Genomic DNA, 23,353 nt, shown 5'->3' with positions numbered 1-23,353 from the left:
ATATTTATTCTGCATATACTTCTACATGTATTGTCATTTCTAATACAATGAAAGCTTTTTGAAGCAGTGATTATTTTCTTCTTTGCATGCTCAGCACTTTATACAGTGCCTGCCATGTAGTAGGTGCTTAATAAATGCATTGATTGATTCATTTGACTTACCAGTAAACGTTTCTCTTTTGGCCAGCAACCCAAGGGTCTTCCTCTCCTAGTTTGATTTTTTTTTTTTAATTAAAGGGGCCATCCCTTGACTCACTTCTTAAAGAGGCCTATTCACTGAATGGGCATTGACTCACTCAAAGTGAGAGCCTGAAAGACCTAGCTTAAAAGGGCCAAGGTCTCCCGTTGCATCCTAAGCTATCTCCGGTTGTCCTGATCCATATCTGGCCACTGGACCCAGATGGCTCTGGAGAAGAAAGTGAGGCTGGTGACCTTGCACAGCCCTCCCTCACTCAAATCAAAGTCAATTGCAAGTCATGTCATCATCTGCCTGATGTCATGATCCTCTTTGAGAACGAAGGACAGAGAATGTTAAACAATGAAAGAGGCAGATCTCAGCTCCACGTCATAATTTAGAGGCAAATTACAACATAGGCTAGCATAATGATCTCCATGCATTTGAGTGCTTAGGGAAATACTTGTTGATAAAAAGAAATTGATAGAAGATTATCTTTCACACTAAGCAATTTGTATTCAAGGTAGGCTCTGTGACAATTTACACAACAAATTATTTCCTATGTTTTTTTCATTATGTATGGCCTATTAAACATAGATTTTGTTTTAGGCCAGCAATGAGGGATGCTGCAAGAAACAAAGCTAGAATGAAAGCTTGCAACATAATGACTGAACTAACAATAATTGTCTGTTTTGCAGTGATGACATCTGGCAATAGGGTAAGTTTATCTTCATATAGAGAATATTTGGAAAATGTACATAGACCAATTTAAGAGATGCTATGGACTAAGTCCATCAATCAGTGGATTTTGTGAGTGCTTAATAACTACCTGTTGATTGATTTTAGGAATGGCTTATCTGAAATGGGGGGGGGGAGCAATCAAATTCAGTCTTAGAAGGATCTGAAGCTATCATTTTGTAAACAAATTTGTGAAAATTAGAGTTAAGGAACAGCACATCTAAGTGAATTTAGTCTTTTATATAGGATCATAGATACAGACCTAGAAAGACCTTAGGTGAGGAATCTAAAGCCCAGAGAGGTTAAATGATTCACCCAAGGTCACACAAGTGAAACAGGTGGCAAAGAGCTAGGATTTGAAACTGGAATGGCTGTTGATTGCTAGGCCCAGCAACAGACTGCATATCTGAAGACAAGCTAGCTAAATTCTAAGGACTGTCACCCAAGGGTTAGTCTAACCCTCTCATCTCATCATATTATCTTCAATCTATTGGGTCCTTCCCGGTTGCCTACAAACATGCCCATGCCTCCATGTTGTAAAAATCCTCACTTGATTCAATCAACCCCACTAGCTATGCACATTTCCCTTGTTACTTTCATAGCAAAACTCCTTGAGAAAGTAGTCTGCAATCATTGTACTGTCCCCCACCTCAATCTCTTCTAAAACCTCTACTCAACTGAAAAATCTAGTCACCAAAGATCTCTTAATTGCAAAATGAAAGTTTTTTTCTCAATCTTGATCCTCCCTGACCACTCTGTATTGACAGAATTTTTCCTTCTCGATACTCTCCTAAGGTTTTGTTAACACTGCTCTCTCCTGATGTTCATGTCTAACCTCTCTCAAGTCTTTCTTGTTTGCCCTTCATCTATGTCATGCCTATTGCCATGGTTGATGCCCCTCCTCACCAGGCTCTGTGCTTGGCTCTTTTCCCTCTACACTCCCAGTTTTCAATACATCTCCAATTGCCACTTGGACATCACGAGTTCATGAACTGGATGTAAACATACTAACAACATACACAAAACTTAAATAGTTTTCTCCTCAAATGCTCCCTCTTTATGAAATTCTCTATTACTTTCAAAAGCACCATCTTCCCAGTCTATCAATGTCAGTGTCATGTCTGACTCCTCACTTACATTCATCCCACACTATCTAATCCATTGCCAAATCTTGTCATTTCTACAATCACATCTCTGGCATGTGTCCCCTTATCTACTTATCCCCTTATACTACTGCAGTTATCAGTTTGGTGTCTCTGCCTTAAGCTTCTCTCTACTCCATTTCATCTTCCACACAGCTGCCAAGGTGATTTTTCAAAGTAGATCTGACTCCAGATCGTTGAATTCTAATGGCTCCCTATTACTTCTAGTGTTCTGGCATTTAAAGTTCTTTATAACCTGTCCCTTGATTATCTCTCAAGCCTTCTTATACCTTATTCCTGTCCATGAACTTTACCATCCACCTATACTATACTGGTCACCTACTTGAAGTTCCACAAGACACTCCATCTACATGCCTTTGCACTGGCTGTCCCTCATATCTGCTCTACCACTTAACCTCCATCTTAGTTTCCCTGGCTTCAATCTCAACTTCTGCAGGAGGCCTTTCCCAATACCATCTATCTGTTGCCTTTCTCTTTGAGATTACCTTTCATTTACTCTGTAAATATTATATGTGTACCCTACTTACATGTTGCCTCCTCCATTAGGATATACGTTCCCTGAGGCCAAGGACTGTTTTTCATCTTTCTTGCATCCCCAACTGCTTAGAACACTGTCTGGTATATCGTAAGAGTTTAATTAATGCTTGACAGATCAGTGGTGATTTTTTTCCAGCAACAGTTACTCACCAGACCACTTCGAAAAGACAGAATGATTTTGGATGATCTTTGTAGTACTCAAGTATTTGTCAGGTTGAAAAGTAGGGTTCAAACAAGGGTAAAATGGGAGGTTTGTGGGGTTTTTTTTAATCAACCAGTTATATAAACTACAAAAAATAAATGCCAAACCCATAGACTGTTACCACATGAAAATCTTTTTCACTGAAGTCATTTAGCACAGAGGTGTCAAACATAGTACTCAGAACACTCCCAAGTGCTACCTGAACCAGACCAAAATGTAACTGGGAAATAAGCAACAAAATAAAAAATCAGTAAAATATAGATAACATTACATTTTAAAATTACGTCAATATAAAGCCTGCAAGGATCCTTATGTACAATTTATGGCCCAACTTTGAATTTAACACTACTGATCTGGCAATCAATTCTAGACACATTCTGCATAACATGCATGGTCTATTAGTTACATTGGAATTGGAAATAAACCTCACTTTAACCTCACTTTAACAACATAACAAACCTGTCCTGCAAGAACTCATGACTCATTTATAAATGTTCCCACTAATTGCCCCAGTAACAGTTTTGCTTGCTGATATTTTCTTGGAACCAATTAATATAAATATGGGTGAGAAGGGGCAGATTACTCACTTAATACTTATCCTCAATGAAATGTTAAGTGCTAGTTAGGTAAATTGCCTAATTTACTATCATCCTAAAGTAATTCTTCTAAAACCAGTTTTTTTAGGTAAACAGATCCCTGACTTCACCTATGTTGGCACTTTCTCATTCTTAAATATAATTCTAGTTGATGTTTTCTCACAATGCTCTTAGTATCTTTAAGTACCAAGACTGATGCTCCTCTTTCTCATTACATATCCTGCCCCCTTTACAGGACACACAAGCCTTCTGTATCTTTTACATCACACATTTTCTCACACATTTCTGTTAGGTCTCCATCTGATACTAGCTTTAACTTTATTTCCCTAAATTTATTTCAAAATATGTCTATGTACTTTCAAAACTACAAACCTTTTTAAAGAGTCATTTAGGGAAAAAGTTTTGCATTATTCTTTTCAGGCTGCTGAAAGACACGAGTCCCTAAGAAGACAGAACTAAGCAAAGAAAGCTAAGTGGTGTGAGGAGGCTTGGAGGAACTGCTCAAGAAATAATTTTGTTGGAAGAAATGTTCACCTATTCACTACTACCCAAAGACACCAACTCTTATGTAAACCAGAATATGAAATCTAACATCGGTTTTTCTTTTAGTAGTGGAAACTACTATTTATATTTAAGTGAAATGAATTAACTCTCAGAAAAGTCCCTTCATTACATCCAGCTTTGCAACTTCATTATCTTATGACTCAAAAGAAATATTTACTGGAAAACAGCATTATATTTCCTGCAGTATCTGGTCACTAAATAAACCCTGACTTCCGGTGTTTCATCCAGATAAAACTGTCCATTATTTCAAAGAAGGTTTTATACAAATTTTAACCATTTTAAATGAACCTGCAGTTTCAAATTCATTACTACATTTGTACAAAATCCACCACTCTATTTTTATTACAGTAAAAAAACTCCAAAAAAAAGCTTAAAGATAGGAAGACACAACTGAAATAGCAAACATAAAACTAGTCATTAAAAGGGCTTGACAAAATTGAAAGGGAGATAGTTTAATTTCAATTGATTTTTCATGTTACATGAAAAATTATGGTGAACTGGGAAACTCAAAAAAAATTGCTTCAAATAGTTTTGATATACTGACAACTGAAATACATAGAGCCACCATCTAGCTGTTGTGCAGTGAAAATTCTGTGGCCACCAGATATATCTAATCGAAATACTTCAAAAGACGTTATTTCATCCATATGGTTACTCCATCTAGGCCTCAGCTGTTTTCCTAAGTTCTGTAACGAACAACATTCATTCAAACTGGCCAAACTTCTGATAATAAATTTAACAGGCAGGTTGAATGAAATAATTCACTAGATTTCTATTTCTTTGGGTTCTCAAGTGAAAGTTTTTCAAACAGAATGAAAATGTACATTACATATTTTAAACTCAATTTCCACGTGCAGGTTGTAAAAATACCAAACATTCATATACGTCACTGCAAATGGTACAGACCAAAATAAAATGAGGTGTTATCTTGGTCACTTAAGGTCTCCATTTGTTTGCTTTGTATAAAACTGAAGCTACAACAAATTAAAGTAATAAATGCAATAAACACAAAAGTGTAAAATAATATTTTTATTATTTTAATAAGTATTGTGTTGTAACATTCCATAATATAGCATACTGCTCATGTGTTGGTTTAATTACATATATTACCCTTACCTCTCCCCCACCCCCATCCCACTCCCAAATCAGGATTTAAAGATGCACTATCCCCTTAAAGCCCTATAATACAGGCTTTTTAGCTTCACACATTACAAACAATAATGCCATGAACTGAAACAAGTAAAGGTTATTTTGCTAACAGTACCAATGTTTAATTTCACAGTTTCACAAGTAAGCAGTAAGTACTTTAAAGATTAGTTTGTTGAATTTTTTTTAAATCACACTGTATCTGTCATTTTTTTTCCCAAGTGCTTATTCTTAAATGAGAAAAGAAATAGCATGAAGGAAAAGGAGTAGTGCTTCTTTTAGTCCTTCATCTAACCAAAGAGATCATTCTCCAACTGCAAACATGTTCTACAGTTAAAGATGAGTTACTTTTGTGCCAACATTTTTACTATAATTTTGATTTTTTTTTTTTACTTTCTGGCTGCTATCAGCAACAGTGTATAAATAAAATATGGTACTACAAAATTAAATAGTAATATTAATTCTTAAAAGGAAACAAATGTAATAATGAAAAACTTTAGTAGAAAACTAGTTATGATCAGTGAGTAAAGTACATAAGGAAACAGAAACCAATTTGCATAATTGCATAGATTAACTAGTCAAAATTCAAACTGACAGAACAGTATACTTGATTAAATGAATAAAAAGGGGCACTTTCAAGTACTTTTTCCCGATTTTTGGTTTGTTTTGTTTTCCAAGTGCGCATGCCCTTTAAAAAGACTTAAAATAACTTCAATACACTCTAAAAATTCATTTGGCAAAGCATTTCCCCCTTTTCATCTCTGATATAGTAAACTAGAGGAAAACAAGACTACTACAACTTTTTTCCCCCTCAAGGATCATTGAAGAGGAATGATCCCATTGATCTAGGAATTTTAAAATGTAAACTTGTGAAAGAGGCCGCCTTTCCAAAAATTTCTATGACATCGTGGTACACTTTAAGGTGTTTGTGTACTCACTCTAAAGAACTCATTATTATGTAATACTTCTTAATATAATTCAAACTTTGGTCCGAAACTACTAGATAGTGCCCCTTTTATTCAAATTAACACAATGAATCCAAATCCAACCAAATTAGCTTTGTTACTCAAACAACAGGTCCAAGGACTAATGGTTTGTACTGAAATGTGTAAAGTGCAGTCACTTCACTGCTCAGAAACTTTTCTGTATTTTTTACCTGCAGAAACTAAAAACCCTCTCAAGAAACTCATGACATATTTTTCCCTTCAATAAGGATTATTCTGCTTGAAAGATTTGGCTTAGAGAGGCGTATTACAGTGTCTACAGGGTCCTCAAAATAAAAGCAGGCACAGCTGGTTATTTTATTTATGAATTATGCTGCATGCAACATTATCAAAATAAGTTAGAAACAGTGGAATACCCTGTTACCTGATATTCAGAACTGTTTTTATAACAAAAGAATGTGTTTATCTGATAAATTCACCATTAATCTGGTACTCTTTAATGTCATCACCCTGTTCTTTTGAATATATACAAAGCAAAAGAGATACTTTTTGTACTAAACCTCAGATTTCCACCATAACAAAAAAAGGACATAAATACAATTCTCTAAGTAACATTATTTAAAAAGTTTGGCAGATGTATTCTAGCATTATGGATGCTAGTCAACCCTCCCCTCTCCCGCCTATTTTGTATATTTGTAGGTTTTAAATGACCTGCTAAAAAGCTTAGTTTCATTATATATAATTTACAAAGTATTAGTAGCACTCCCGTCTACATTTTTGTCCTGTAACATGCCTCTGATTTCCAGTGGATTCAAAAGTGTAAATGTTGCAACACATCAAATTAATCTTTCTGAAATGACTAAGAATCTTATCAAAACTGCAAATACCATCTTAAAACAGCTGTAAACTACATTTAAAAACATATTCTTGGTAAATATCAATTGGAAATGCAAATAGTTGGCTATTATTTAGTAACTATAAATAAAAAAAATTAATTCAATAGTATATCTGCTTCAAAGTTTCTACCAAGCACAGTACCAAGGGAAGAACACTTTTCAAAGTAAATAATACATGATTTTATTAGTTTTATATTTTGAAGGTTTTTTCCTTTAATCTCAATACATGAAATCTGACTTGAAACATGGCTTAAAATGATAGAATAATCTGAAACACTGAATCATTAAGTTATATAAAGTATACATCAAGCAGCAATATGATCATTTGAGTATTATGCCATAAAATCTAATATAGATTTCAAACACAGTCAAGAATCCTTAGCATTTCTCATTGATATTGGTCATTTAGTGCCCAAATAACATTAAATACATTTTCCAAAGTTAATACAGAACAATCTGACTTCTTTAAAATAATTTTGGCATTCAAGTAGTTTAATTGTTACAAAGAAAAGCACAACTTTTCTATTACTGTTCTGACAAAAATCAGAAATAATTATTGTACTGTTTTTGCTATGCAGCAGTACTTTACATTCATAACTAAATATCTGTCATGATGTACTACTGTCTAAAATTAAATGGAAAAAAAGCAGCAAAAAAATGGCAGCATATTTGGTCAGTCACACTTACAGAATCTGAGATTCTGTGAACATTGTATATATTCCAAAAGAAATAAGTAAATGACTCAAGAAAAGCAAACATTGTAGTGTATGCTCAACATAAACCAGAAAAGCTTTTCTTTTCTTAAACTGCCATCTTTTAAAGACAAGTCTGTTTTTCAGCACATGGTATTTTAAAATTTTTTTCATAAATAGAGCTCACGTTTTTTTCTGCAAAGTATAATGTACAACACAGTGTTTCACAATTTAAAGTAATAAATATTTTCACATTCTAATTTAGTTTTGACTAGTTTGTCTCTTATTTTATGCTTTTGTTCCGAAGCAATGACATTTTTTGCTTCAGGACAGAGGTAGATTTAAGAAACTGGGCATGTCAGACTTACTGTCAAAATGCGATTATCAACAGCTGTTACTGCTGATATGCAGTTTCAAAGACTGCCTGAAAAAAATTCAGAGCCACTATTTAACTAATACTTCACTAAGGTTCTCCCTTTCAAGCTCAAGTCATTAAATTATATATTTAATGCACACTTAACTCAAAGTCAGTTACAAAAAATTTAACAATAAAATATATAAATACAAAAGACAAAAGCTATAAATGAAGAGAGGTACATCTAAACAGAACTCTTGTTTTTTAAAAAGTGCATCAGCTGCTTCTTTTTTTGTCCTCTCCAAAACCACATCAAACTTTCTGACTGGCCAAAAAGAGGAGATATGCGAAGCCAACATTTAACATTATGTTTCTTTTCACTTAGCTATTTATAACTGAAACCCTTCCATCGGTGCTTCCTGCTGTTGAAAAACAAATTGCTGCTGATTTTCATCCACCTGAGGGACAATGTTGGCATCCTCGTCTTCCACACCAAAGTAGTGTTCAATTAGATCAAAAGCCTTTTGGTAGATCTCTTGATTTTCATGGCTTTGAAGAAACTCAATTTTATCCAGACCTAAATTTTTAAAAGTACAAGCTTAAAAATCTGATAACTAAAAATTGAAACCCAAATAATAAATCAACATAAAGTCATTCACATTGCTACCAATGAGATTCTTTCTAACATATACTAATTTTTGCAACCTATAAAATAGTAAGTGATAATAATTTTTAAAAAAGATTATGAGACAATATTATGCTACAGACTTCTACTAGAACAGCTTAAAAATATACACAATTGGGGGCAGCTAGGTGGCACAGCAGATAGAGCTCCTGCCTTGGAGTCAGGAGGACCTGAGTTCAAAACTGGCCTCAGACACAACACTCACTAGCTGTGTAATCCTGGGCAAGTCACTTAACACCAAATGCCTCACCAAAAAGCCAAAAAAAAAAAAATAATAATAATAATAATATACACACACACACACACACAAAATTGTTCAAGGAAAGACTGTATCTACATATTAGAGTGTAAGGTACTATTTGCACATCTATAATTGTACTCCTCAAAACAAGGGCTTCTTGGGGCAGCTAGGTGGCATGGTGGATAGAGCACCGGCCCTGAATTCAGGAGGACCTGAGTTCAAACCCAACCTCAGACATATAACACTTACTAGCTGTGTGACCCTGGGCAAGTCACTTAACCCTCAATGCCCAACCTAAAACCAAAACAAAACAAAACAAAAATTAACCAAAAAAAAAAAAAACAAAAACAAGGGCTTCTTCTCTCTATCTAGCTTGTATTAACAGTGCCTACCAAGGGCAAGGAAAGACTAAAGGTCAGTTTGGTGGTTATGTGTTTCCACAGTGTATTTTTTATTCCCACTTTTAGGAGTTAATTTTGTAGGTAAGGCTGTGTGATGTTTAATATAGTCCTGAACTGAATTATCCAGCAAAAGACCTCATGTGTTGGGAGTACATGGAGAAAAGAAAAAAGACTCAATCACATCTATACTTAATATATGGTTGGTTTCAATTCACAGGGATTATATCTATTTACTCTATGTAGTGTTCTTAAGTCAATGAACAAAGGCAACAACACTGTCTTAATATTAAGTAAACTAAAAGCTTAACAGCCTATTATTTTAAGAAATGCCAAATAATCCTTATCAAAAATATGACCTAAGATGCAAAGAAGGAGAGAAAAAAGAAAGAGAAAACATTCGGATTTCTAATTAGGCACCTTATTCTGGCACTATCTCTGACAGCTAGCACCTCTGATTTACCATTTAAGTGTGTCTCAGGTTAGATATCCTATAAAAACTATTTCAAAATGCATCAAAATATCCTAATATAAAGTTGAATTAGGATCAATACAAAACTACAAAAGCAGTCTACCATATTTGAACAAAAATTTTAAAACTTATCAAAACATTCCACTATTTAATTTTAAAATAGGCAATGAAAGCCTATGCACCTTAATAACAAAAACAACTCAAATTTATGTAACACTAAGTTACATGCTGTGATATAGGCAGTGCAAATATTATTATACTACTTCACAAAGGAGGAAATTTAAGCTGGGAGGTTGGGAGTCACTTTGACTTCCATAATAGTGTCCTCAGCCAACTCCAGGACAGTGGGTTGAATAATGAAAAAACCATTTACATCTTCTTGTTAAATAATTTTATACACATACATACAGTAAATATATAAATGCATATATTTGGTTTGGGAATGTGGCAGGGAGACAGAAGAGGAATATAAAGCAGATATATTTCATTTAGTTTATAAAGTTATATTTCTAGTTCCTGAATGCAAATTTATACAGCAGACTAGGTGGACCAAAATGCGTTAGACTCCAGAGAGAAGACACTGAGATTTAAAAATCTTTATATGGAAGGATAACTAAGCACTCAGTAGGATTATAAATGTGTAAGTCCTTACCATATGCTTCCTCAATGAGAGCACAGTATGGATTGATGCCCATTCCATTTTGTCTAGCTTCTTGCTCCCCAAGGCGTAAAATATTTTCAAGACCATTTAAAGCCACCTGGACTATTTTGGAATCCATCACAGTCAAAAGGTCACAGAGAGGTTTAATACAACTTAAAGCTACCAGATACCTTTAAAATAATTAAGGAAACAAGAGGAAGGAAGAATTTAATGTATTTTATTAGTTTATGGTACTGACTCATAAAAATGCTACCCACAGGCATTCTGAGTATAACTAAAGTAGAACATTCCAAGAATGTAACTAACTTAGAGTGGCAAAAATGCTCAGTAGACTCAGTTACAGTGCTCATTTCCACAGCCTCAGATTATACTTTCAATTCTAACAGGCTATCTTATAAATAACGCATCTTTTCCTAAGTCAAAGAGTATGAGTCATTTCAAATCAATCACCACCCTATAGGGAAAAAAAAAAGCACACACCCTTGTATAATTCAAAAGCTGACATGATTACAGTCCATCAAACATCAACATATTTCCACTAAAAAACTAAGGAAATAAGAACTGCAAATATATATATATGTATTTAATTTCCTTAAAGCTTCTTAATTTTCATTTGTTTCACCTTAGGCACTTATTTTGTTATTCTGATGTGTGACAAAATTCAAATGTTCATACAGTAAGTTTTGCTTTGTTATTTAAATTAACGGGGAGGCAACAGAAGGTGGGAAGGTAGTGTAATTAGGATAGAACTACTGGCATAATCAAGAAAGGCCTTATGTAAGAAGTGACACTTATGTTTGGAGAAAGCTTGGTATAAAGGAGAAGGATTGTCAAATACAAGCAACAGTACGTAGTCCAGTTTGGTTAGAATCCCATATTTGAACAGGAAAGTCATATGTAATAAGTAACCCTAGGAATGTAGGTCAGAGACAAATTGTGAAAGACTTTTACATGTCAAATAAAAGAGCTTCTATTTCAATTTTAGATGCAAAAAAGAGTCACTGGAGCTTTTTGAGCAGAAGAGTGACATGGAAAGATCTGCTCTTTATCAGTTTGTCAGTTTTATGGGGGATGGATTGGTAGGGCAGAAAGATGTGATGCTCTTATAGGAGGCAGGAAATAAGTTAAGAGGGATGGCTTTGGGCATATGGACAAAATTTTTAGGCAGGGAGTGAAAATGCCTAAATTAGTTTGGCTGAGTCATCTGGTCAGAAAGCAATTCTGAACTGGTTATACTACTAAAAACCTTATCTTAGGTAAAAAGGTATCAATGGGACAGTTAACAGTGATATAATTTCATTAGCAGAGGAAGGAATGAAAAAGTTTTTCAAATGAAACAACTTAAACTGAAATACAGCCATCAAAATATTTTCAATTGAAAAGTGCTTCTTTTCTGAATAAACTTTGTTAAGATCAAATTTCAAGTTGTATAGTCTCTGGAAATGTTCTTTCTACATTTATATAGATAATAAAATTATTAAAAGTATTTATATAGATAATAAAATTATTAAAAGTTGATTAATGAATGTAAGTGTTCCTTTTGATATATGTATTGGACATATTAATGAAAAACTTTTGCTAATGACCAATTACATAAAATATAGGTTTCTACAAAAACAAACTTCAGCTTAAAGTATTACCAAATTATCCTAAACAATAAAAACTGAATTAAAGACCTTGTATTATTGATGACTGCATATGTCAAACACCAATAGGAAATGGGAAGCTTTTTATTTTTTTTTTTAATTGACGATGTGGGGAAAAAACAATGAAGGCCCAAGAAGATGAAACAACAGCAAAAGACACTGGAAATACAAAGACATTAAAAACCACAGACCTTTCCCCACAAATAACAAAAAACTCAAAAAGATCCCAGAAGTCAAAGCTAGTTTAAAAAAAAAATTAAAGGGGCAGCTAAGTGGCACAGTGGATAGAGCACTGGCACTGGCGTCAGGAGGACCTGAGTTCAACTCCGGCCTCAGATATATAACACTTACTAGCTGCGTGATCCTGGGCAAGTCACTTAACCCCACTGCCTACTAAAAATATAGAAATAAAAAAAATTAAAAATAAACAGTGATCATAGCAGGAAAAAAAGAATCAAAATTCTCTGAGTGTGATTTTTACCGAGAATACAATCTTCATACATTTTTTAAGGTGCAAATTTCATCAGATTATCTTTCAATAGTATTTCTTAAAAAACAAGCCCAAGGAACTTTAGATACGTTCCTGATCCACATAATGATTCTAAAACTGCAAGAGTCTTTAGGAATAAGGAGTGTTTAGGTGGAGAAAAAAGGACTGCTACTTGTTAATATTGCAAAGAAAGACAGAACTGAGTCTCAAAGTTAGCATAATGATCTAGGTCATGGGTTATGATGAATAAAAGCAATTAGAAAAGTACCATAACTATCATCAGCTATCATGAAGTAGGAAAAAACTTAACTAGTATAACATTGGTACAGGTCAAGGCTTGTATGTCAACCTGCATCACTCCAGAAGAAAATATCCATAATAATTCCCCATGAAGCACATGGCTACTAAACCCTAGTCATTTCTGTAAGATAAAATTACATGTTTACTTCCTAGGTAATTTTTTTAAATTTCAGTGCCTACAAATGTCATATTCTGTTTTTAAAAAAAATAGTCCTCTAAGTTTACAATGTAAAAACCAATTTATTGAATTTGTCAAAAGCAATTTGAGAAATAATTTAAATAAATGACTTCTATGAAATTAACTGCTGTGAAAACAATTATACGGCTTAGAGCCTACCAAGTATACCTGTCACTTCATAACGCTTAGCAGATCCATTTTGATTTGAGAATTGAGTAGTTTCATACCTAAACAAAAAGGTATTTCAAATCTCAAAATGCTACATCGATTATTATTGTTTTCATTATTCTATAGCAAGATGGATAGGGAGTTCTTTCTTAAAATATTATTTTGGAAAGAACAAGTAAAAGAAAAAGTCCATTATAAAATGATAGTGTGTTCTAATGCTTTCTTATTTAAAAAGTAGTAAAGTCCATTGTTATAAAATTATTTTAAGATCCACTATCCTTCATTATTAACATCATACCGTATCTGTTCTGGAGTGCCTCCAGATGTTGCATTAGTTATAGCCCATGCTGCCTCTTTTCTGGTACGAAATTCAGCTTTCTGAAGGATTTCAATCAAAACAGGAAAGATATTTGCATCTATGACAGCCTGACACAAAGAAAATGCAAACATATTACTGTCAGTATAGTACTTTGTAAGAAATATTACAAGTACAGTAATATTTAAATTACACAACTTTTATGGTTTATCTTCAAATGCTACTATGGTATTTATTCTCAGAACTTTTGAAATGTCTGCATCTCTCCAGTCTGACAATAAATGATAGCATGTACCTCCTAAAACATAAGCTTTATTTCAATAGTACCTTCACTAAAGGAATACCATTTATCATAGAACAAAGAGCTTAAAAAAAAAAAAAGCTTTGCATATAAGAATAGTTAAGGAAATGGCATCTACTGAACCATCTGGGAGAGGGTCATCACCAGAAAGGCTAGCCAACAGATTTATTTTTTGACAGTGACAATACATGAGGACTGTGTATTAATAGTGTGGCATGGAGGCAATCTGCATCACATGGGTCTTCTGAAATACTAAAAATGCAAGTAATTGTGAAGTAGTATCATGAAACCACAAGAAAAATATTCACAAAAAAACCCACTAAAATTTTAAAAATATTCATAAATCATAATCTTATTAAAAAAATAGAGTGGAAAAAGACTCTAAGAATTCATCTGGTGCTTCCTCCCTTTATAGAAAATTCATGCCTGAACTACCTACACCTGATAAAACCTTAGTTTTGGTTACTAATATCAACAATGATTTAACTTTTGTTCATCCTAATCCCTAATAAGACAATCTTCTTGCTCATATTCAATGAAGAACTAGAGCTATGCATTGTTTTTAAATGTGCATGTTACAAATGTGTGTATGTGTATGTACATGTGGCTGGGATTGTGGCTGTGAATACAGGGATGATGATATAAAGATAGAAACAATAAGATTTGGTAATGGATTGAACATGTGAGGTAAAAGTGAGGAGTCAAGGATGACAAGGTTGGAAGCTTAGGTAGCAGGGTTGATGGTGGTCCCCTAAACAATAATAAGGAGGAAGGCAGCTACGTGGCGCAGTGAATAGAGTACCAGCCCTAGAGTCAGGAGGACCTGAGTTCAAATGTGACCTCAGACACTTGACACTTACTATCTGTGTGACCCTAGGCAAGTCACTTAACCCCACTGCCTAGCCAAAAAGAAAAAAAATGCTAAAAGAAAAAAAATGCTAAGTTTGAGATGCTTACCAGACAAAGCATGCAAAACGCAGTTAGTTGGTAATGTACTTTTTGTGATTAAAAAAAAAAAAAAAGAAGGTGATCACAGACTGGGAAATGGCTGAACAAACCTTGGTATATAAACATAATGAAATATATGGAATACCATAAGAAATAAGAATGAAACTCAGATAAACTGAGGAAAATTTGCATGAACTAATGCAGATCAAGGAGCACACACAATGACTACAATAATATTTTATAAAGTACAAACTAAAAACACAACGGAATTCAGATTAATTTAATGATCAAGTCCACAGCACTAGCAAAGAAACATTTTCTTCCTCTTATTAGTGAAATCGTGTGGAATGTTTTGGGTGCTCTAACACATGGTTAATACCTCAGTTTGTTTTGTCTAATGCTTTTCTTTGATACAAGAGGCTTCTATTGTAGACGAAATAAATTACTGGATAGAGACAGTGATGTAAAAAAATCCAAGTATCAATAAAATATTTTTAAAAGGTATTTTCAGTCAGTATTATGTGTACTGATAAACTACGCCTACAAGTATCCATTTCAAAACAAGAAAATCAATGGGAATAATGATATACTTAATACTATTATTTAATCAGGGAAGAAATAGAACTGTACAATCACTTTAAAAGCAACTGCAGCTAACATTTAGCATGATGAGCATAATTCAAGGAAATACAACAGACACAGGTAAATCATTATGTCAGACAACTGGTGTCTTGAAATTTTATTTTATCTACCATTATTCCAAAGACTCAGTTGTATTCAGGGCTTTTGGCACCATTTATACTATACAGAGATGTATATACAGTTTTGACCTGTAGCACAAGCACTTACTTTAAAGTAATTTTAAAAAAAAGTTAAAGAGATATTTAAATATCAATCAGAAAAATACTTACCTGAATTTGTGCTCTATTTCCTGCAGTGATGTTAGACACAGTCCAGCAAGCCTCTTTTCTAATCGATTCTTTTGGACTACTAAGTAAGTGTAAGAGGCAGGGTAATGCAGAGCAATTCAGAATTACCTACAAAAATTTAGAGGTTAAAACAATGTTTAAAATACAAATATTACAAGTAAATTTTGGGGAGTAATAAATAAGTTATATAAGTTAAAACCAATGAGAATATTTTCCACTTGAAAATCAGATGGCAATAGTTTAGATAGATAAATCAGGAGGTATATGAATTTTTATGCTTTCAAGGAAATGTTTAAAGAAAGGGTTACAAAAGGATGGCGGTAGAGGAGAATGAAACACTTAATGTGTTGCCAGGGAACAGTAATTATCAATTTCTTGTTGAGACAAAAAATTCAGATCATTTAGGGTCCTTGGAAGAGTCTCAGATTTGGAAAAGCTCTCACAGCATCTGCCATAAGCCTCTACCCTTACCTCTTCTGCTTTAACAACCAAGAAGACTCTACTTGGGAGACAAAAGCAGAAGCATTCACATCAACTCACAATGGGAGTAACAATCTATATGTTTTCCCCTTGCTACTGCTGCTCTAAGATTTGTGATTCAAAAAAATAAAAAAAAATTCAAATTTAGGCAGCATACAAGAGGTGAGGTAGTAGCATAACATTGACTTTGGAGTCAGAAAACCTAAGTTCAAATCTCACCACTGCTGCTGACTATCTATTGCAATCTTAAATATGACAACTTTTCCTGTAAGGTCCCCAATCTCTCCAGCCCCCTGATCTTTTTCCTTTGCTGAACTACTATAGATCTAATTGGCCAGATACAGCACATATCTGAGGCATATAGGATGATATATTTATATTTTGTAAGGCTGATTTTGTGTGTGTATACTCCTCCCAGAGTGATATTTAAAAGTTCCTTTCCTTGACTGGGACAGTGTCCTTCCTATATATCTATAACTCCAAAACATAATACAGTGACTAAAAGAGGAAATGCCCAACAAATATTTAATCATGTCACTAACAGTACATCTATTTACACATGGAAAGATTATAGGATATGCTTGAAGGAACTATCAGTATGAAACAAGTAATTTTGTAATTTGTAATACATTCGAGCATAGATTCTACTGTCATTTAAATGCTTATCTTATTGAAGTCTGAACTCACCTGTGTTTGAATGTCATCACCTGTCACAATATTACCAACAGCCCTTAATGCAGGTGATACCACTTTATAATCATTGTGCCTGAAGACAATAAAAAAACTAATTTGTATACATATAACAAGATAGACCAGTTACACACTGCTGAAAAAAAGCTACATAAAAGGTTTTATTTTTGTTTTTGTTTTTTTGGTGAGGCAATTGGGGTTAAGTGACTTGCCCAGGGTCACACAGCTAGTAAGTATCAAGTGTCTGGTCTGAGATCATATCTGAACTCAGGTCCTCCTGACTCCAGGGCCAGTGCTCTATTCACTGCGCCACCTAGCTGCCCCTAAAAGGTTTTATTTGCCTCTCTAAGCAAGAACTGTCTCTCTCTTACACAGTAAATACTAACAATAAATTTGACAGCTGTAATCCATTAATACTGAATTATTTCCAATACATGGAAATCCACACTTTAGTAGGTAAATAATAGTAATGATCCTTTAACTAGAATGAAAATTCCTTAAACGGAGGGTAGGAACCTTGTCTTAAACAAATCTCCCACTTCTGCACCAACTCCCCACTGTTGTCTGAATACAAGATTAAGTGCCTATTACCTGCCATACACTGAGTTAGGAGCTAGGGATCAAAACACAAAATAAAAACAGATCATGCCCTTAAGAAGCTTACATCTACTGGAGGAAAACAACATGTACATGGAGGAATAAATAGAAATTAAACCCTAAGTGAATATAGTAATTTGGAGGCCAGGGAAAAGCATTAATAACTAGGGGAATGGTCTCTCTTGTAGAAGGTGGCACTTTGAGCCTAAAAGGGATTTAGGGATTATATGAGGGGAAGATTATGAAGAAGAGCATTCCAGGTATGGAATGTATGTATGTAGGAACCTCCAGGAAGGAACCTAGAAGTTTGTGAGGGGAAAGAACATGAAATAAGTCTGGAAAGAGACCACAGCCAGGTTGTAAAGTAGTCTAAATGCCAAACAAGGGAGTTTTTATGTAATCCTGGAGGAAATAACGAGCCACAATCTTTTTTGAGTAGAATGACATGGTCAAACATATTCCTTAGGAACATCAACTTGATACTTTAAGGCTAATGAATTATACATATGGATTAGAGGGAGGCAAGACATGTATGATAATTCAGCCAAGGAAAGTCCAGAGGCTCTGGTCAGAAAGGAGGACCAGAAGAGAGAAACGTCACAAAAGCCCAGGAAGAAGAGAGTATTGAGGAGGGGGTGGTCAATACTGTCAAACTGCAGAGAGGTTAACAAAGATGAGGGAAGGAACTAGTAGTTAAAGACTGATAACTAGTGAATGAAAGGTGATGACAATAGATATGGAGTGACCAGAGATCACGCTGAGGATGAAGAGCACATTTAGTTGGCAGTACTAGATCTCACACTGTACTACATAGCAGCAATCATCAAAAGTATTCAAACTGCTTATAAAATAGAGAAGCTGATTAATGGAGTAGAAATGGTACACAAGATGCAGAAGCACAGTAATGGTGTTTAATAAACCCAAGGACAAAAATTATTGGGCCAAGGACTCACTATCTGACAAAAAATGCTGGAAAAATTACAAAGTAGTCTTAACTAAATTGGGTTAGCATTGTCAAAAAAAAAAAAAAAAAAAAAAAAGGCAGCTCTGCCAGTGCTCTAGCTCTGATTTTGGTGTTCCAGTCCTACAGTCCTAGCTGGTTTGCCTGGTGGAAAAGGAGCTCAATGGCAAGAGTCAAATTAAGGGCAGTATTAGATGCAAGGCAGACTTTTTTTTTGGGGGGGGTGGAATTGAGCAGAACAGCAGAAGAAGCAAAGGTTAGGGTTTCCACTCACAATTAACAAAGACACTTTTATGACACAACTTCAATTAATCTTTGAGTCTCTTTCAACAACTTCCTTAGAGAATTTCCCAACAATACCTTAAAAAATCCCCGCCCAGGCCTCGTCATTCAAAATTTAGGGGTTATCTGTTGTCTTACTAGATAAAGTTCAAACTCCTCTGCCTAATGTTTTAAGCTCTCCACAATGACTTTTGTGGTAGAACAGTGGATAGAGCTTGGGAGTCAGGAATAGCAAGTTAGAATCTTATGTTTCTAGCTGTGTGACCCTGATTAAGTCATTTAACCCTGTTTGCCTCAGGTTCCTCATCTGTAAAATGAGCTGGACAAGGAAATGGCAAACCACTCCAGTATCTTTGCCAAGAAAACCACAAATGGGGTCATGAAGAGTTGGACATGACTGAAAAGACTGAACAATCACAAATTATTTGTACAACTGGTAAATGAAAATGAAAATTTTAGTGAGTACATCTAAAGATGCATTTCTTCCATTTGGATCTACATATTTTGTGAGGTGTTCTCTTTCAGCTAAGACAATCATTAAAACCAAGTATTCAAAATAAACTGAACCAGTCCTTCAAATCACTATATCACAAAGTTTTAATCCAAGATTTTTAAAAGATGAACACACTCAATTATATTACTCTAAAATGTATATTTTTAAAATATATATATATTTTAATGAGAAAAGGTTTTGTATTAATAAGAAAATTTAAAGTGTTCCATTTTTATTTCAACTTTTAATTTCTATTTTTATGTTCTTTTATAATATAGAACTAGTATACATATATTTAAGTATTATCTACTATTATCACTAATAATACTATCATTCATGTTCAAAATCTTTTACTAGTAAGTTTATGTGATCAAAAACGTTTAGGGACCAAAGACAGAGTGCTGCACTTATCAAGAAAACCCGAGTTTAAATTCATACACTTCTTAGTTGCATAAGTCAGTCACAACTTCTCTCAGTCTGTTTCCTTATTTTACAAATGATAAAAAATAGCATCTACTTCATAGGGCTACTCTAAAGGTCAAATTAAATAATACATGCAGGGCCTTTTGTAAATCTCAAAATGATACATAAATCTGAGCTATAATTATTATTGTTAGACTACAGCAAGGGCTAAATTTAATACATAATTATACATTTCTTAATCATACAATCATACTTACATCAAAAGTTCCACCAATCTTCTACAGACTCCAGAGTCAATGACTGCTTGGATTTTGTCATTGGGTCCATCAGAAAGATAAGAAAGGGCCCAACAAGCATCTGCTAATACATCTGGGTCACTACTAAACAATAATCTTGATAAAACATTTAAGCAAGGTGATACCTGAAGAATAAAAAAAAAAGACCCAGAAGTTTAAATATTCCTTTGATATTACAGGACTTCAGAGATGGAAGGGCCCTCAGTGGCCATCTAATCCAAACCACAATTGAAAAAGAATCTCTGCCACAACATCACTAATAAGTAGTCATCCAGCTTTTGCTTAAAGACCAGAGGGGACGGTCTGGGGTGGGGGGAAGGGGGAGTGAAAACTCACGACCTGCTGAGATAGCCCATTCTACTTTTTTTTTTTAAAGGCAATTGGGGTTTAAGTGACTTGCCCTGGGTCACACGTTAGTAAGTGTCAAGTGTTTGGTCTGAGGTCGGATTTGAACTCAGGTCCTCTTGACTTCAAGGCCAGTGCTCTATCCACTGTGCCACCTTGCTGCCCTCCATTCCATTTTTCAACAGCTCTCATTATTACCAACATTTTTCTCAAATCAAGCCTAAATTTGCCTCTGTAACTTCCTATTACTGCTCCCAGTTTAAGCCTCTGCAGGTAAGCATATGTCTAACTTCTCTTCCTTCTGAAGTAACTTCAAATTATTGAAAACAGGTATCACATTCTCCCCTACATCATCTCTTTTCTAGGCTAACCATCCCTCATTCCTTCATCCAATTTTCATATGACATTAATTCCAGACCCTTCACTACCCTGCCTTGATCAGGGTACTCTTCAGATTATTTATGTCTTCTCCTAAAATGTAGTGCCTAGAACTCAATACAACACTCTAAAATTGGTCTGATCATGGCAGAATACAATTAGACTAACACCTCCTTACAAATATACGCAATTTAAATTCTAAATCAACATTTTAACATATATAAACGCCATGGCAATTTTTAAAAAAAACTCTCAAATAGATCATTTACTCTTGAAACTAGTCCTACATAACGGTCTAGTACTAGGAGGAAAAATATGGTTTTCAGCTTTGCAGCCTCCCCCTAATCAATTTCAAACTCACAGGATGTCATTTTTCCTTCTGGGTGACAACAACATTGGCCCCAATAATTTAAACGTGAAGAGGAAGAGGGGAAAAAAAAAAACTTGTTTTCATGGGGACTGTCCTTTTGTTTAATGTCAAAATATTCAGCCATGTTATTCTACTATAAGATGTGGGTAACACACTTAAAAAAAATTAGGATGAGAACAACAGACTACAGATGAGGACAGGTGTGAAGTAGCAAGGACAACAGACCGAGCATTGGAATAAGAGCCAACAAACCACATCGCAGTTTCCAAAATGTTGACAATGGCTCTGTGATTTTGAGCAATTCACGTCCCCACTGTCAGCCTCAATTTCCTTATTTCGAACATGAGAAGAATGGAACTCGTGTTTAGTATCTTCAATCTCTTACATGCTCCTTTAAAGTCCAAAACATACTTACAAATTTGTCTGAGTCAGGCATACCTTGCTGAAGTCTGGAGGCGGGTTTTTGCCTCTACATAAATTTGAAAGGGCCCATACAGCATTTCGAGTTGTTGTGAGTCTGTTCGAATTTGTCAGTAATCTGGCAAGAAAAGAAAAAAGGAATTGTCCCCTTTAACAATAATTCACAAACACATTTGTGAGGAGGGGATTTATACTGTTTCTGAGAAAGGGACTCAATCACTTGATCAACAGACATTTATTAAGAGCATACCAGGTAGGCTCTGTCCCAGGAGCTAAGGATACAAGTACAAAGAACAAAACAATCCCTACTTGCAACTAACTAACTTACAAGATTTTCTGAAACATAAAATTATTTTAGATCTAATTTTCATAGGTTTTGAAAGGTTGATAATGAAAATCACAAAGCATATTTAAACTAAAGTGCTTATTACTGAAATAACTGTTTAGAGTGCTGCATTACCTTTAGTCATGACAACAAACATCCAGACATAGCCAATGCCTTAAAAAAATTAGAGCAAGGAAAAAGTAAAACAGGAACTGACATTTAAAAGACTGTCCTAGGTTCTTTTCACTTGGTTTGAACCTGACATGTGGAAAATATATGTCTGTCTGTCTTCTCTAAATCTGATATATGGAAGGTAAAGGGCATGAGAAACTGAATTTGGAAATACGTAAATTGTAGGAATTAAGAGCCAAACTGAGTTTCTATGGACCAAGTAACTTAAAAAAACAACTGACAAAGCTAGACACACCTCATACTTTAAACAGAATGAGGGGAAAGCATTTGGCCTTTATCTAAAGTGATTCTTGTTTCATTTTACAAGGATTCTCTACTCTCTGGATTCTGTCAAGAAATTTATGATGAACATAGTGAAGATTACAATTAAAAGATGTCTTTTGTTTTACAAGTTGTTTTCTTTGTATAGAGGTTTTGTTGAAGTAGGATAAAAAGGCATATAAACTTTTATACCATTTTCAAGAAATCATAACAAAAGATTTTTCAGCATCTAACACAAATGGTACACACCAAATAAAGGCACATAAAAGATGCATTTAATGTTAAATTCAATAACAGCACAATAATGACATCACAGAAAAACTACTACAGTATAGTAAAAATGTTAAGAAGTACCCAGTTGCTTTTTGCTTTCAATATATCCAAATGTCTTATTTACACAATAATTTCCCTATGGTGTTTCTGTTATGAGGTTTATAATAGACAGTTCTTGAAAAATCTACAAGGATCTCTGCTTTCTTTTAATTCCAGTTCCAATTATGTTCAACTGTGCAGCTTAGCACTTAATTTGTGAATTTCTGGCTTATTAAAACAGTTAATCATTCTATAAAACACTATGAATCTTGACCACAGAGAGGATCATAAATGAATTTACCTTTAAGAGTCAGGTGCCTAGAATTCCCTCTTACTATTCTGTTCCACTAAACAGAAGACACCACCAACATTCCTGATCAACTTGCGATCTTAAATTTCCTGCCACTAAATGATTCTGGTTTCTTTAAGCAATGGAAAAGTTTTAGTAAGAAACGAGAGATGGATCTTTATAAAAAGCGGTAAGACAAATCAACTAAGTTGATAGGAAAACCATATATCTTTCAACACAATGCCTGCCACACAGTGGGCTCTTTTTTAAGCTTACTGTTTGAGTACAAAACACATGACACTACACAGGAAAAGCAGAAAAAATTTTAACATAATTTTCAATAAAATGTAGTGTGGTTTAGTGGTTTTTAATAGGACAACTTAAAATTCACTTTTCAAATAATACACTTGGCAAGAAATTAAGACTGTTCCCATAATACTACATAAAACAATCTTATATAAAACTCAATGTGAATATTTTTAAATCACTTAAAAGATAC

The 23,353-nt window shown here is 34.3% G+C and overlaps 1 protein-coding gene across 1 annotated transcript in view; it reads right to left on the bottom strand.

Annotated features, from left to right (window-relative positions):
* Positions 1 to 4,995: 4,995 nt before the first annotated feature.
* Positions 4,996 to 23,353, bottom strand: part of KPNA5 (karyopherin subunit alpha 5) — a 51,257-nt gene continuing 32,899 nt past the window's right edge. Inside the window, exons 8-14 of the mRNA XM_027848655.1 lie at positions 21,494 to 21,593; positions 19,924 to 20,087; positions 16,908 to 16,986; positions 15,723 to 15,848; positions 13,545 to 13,672; positions 10,456 to 10,634; positions 4,996 to 8,584 (exon numbers count right to left, since the gene is read on the bottom strand). Of these exons, the coding sequence (XP_027704456.1) occupies positions 8,397 to 8,584; positions 10,456 to 10,634; positions 13,545 to 13,672; positions 15,723 to 15,848; positions 16,908 to 16,986; positions 19,924 to 20,087; positions 21,494 to 21,593 (964 nt within the window). The 3' untranslated portion in view covers positions 4,996 to 8,396. The remainder of the gene's footprint in view (positions 8,585 to 10,455; positions 10,635 to 13,544; positions 13,673 to 15,722; positions 15,849 to 16,907; positions 16,987 to 19,923; positions 20,088 to 21,493; positions 21,594 to 23,353) is intronic.

Source organism: Vombatus ursinus, unplaced genomic scaffold (assembly GCF_900497805.2).
Source record: "Vombatus ursinus unplaced genomic scaffold, bare-nosed wombat genome assembly UNPS02006779.1, whole genome shotgun sequence".
In the NCBI taxonomy this organism is placed as follows: Eukaryota; Metazoa; Chordata; class Mammalia; order Diprotodontia; family Vombatidae; genus Vombatus; species Vombatus ursinus.
This window is presented reverse-complemented; position numbering and strand designations above follow the sequence as displayed.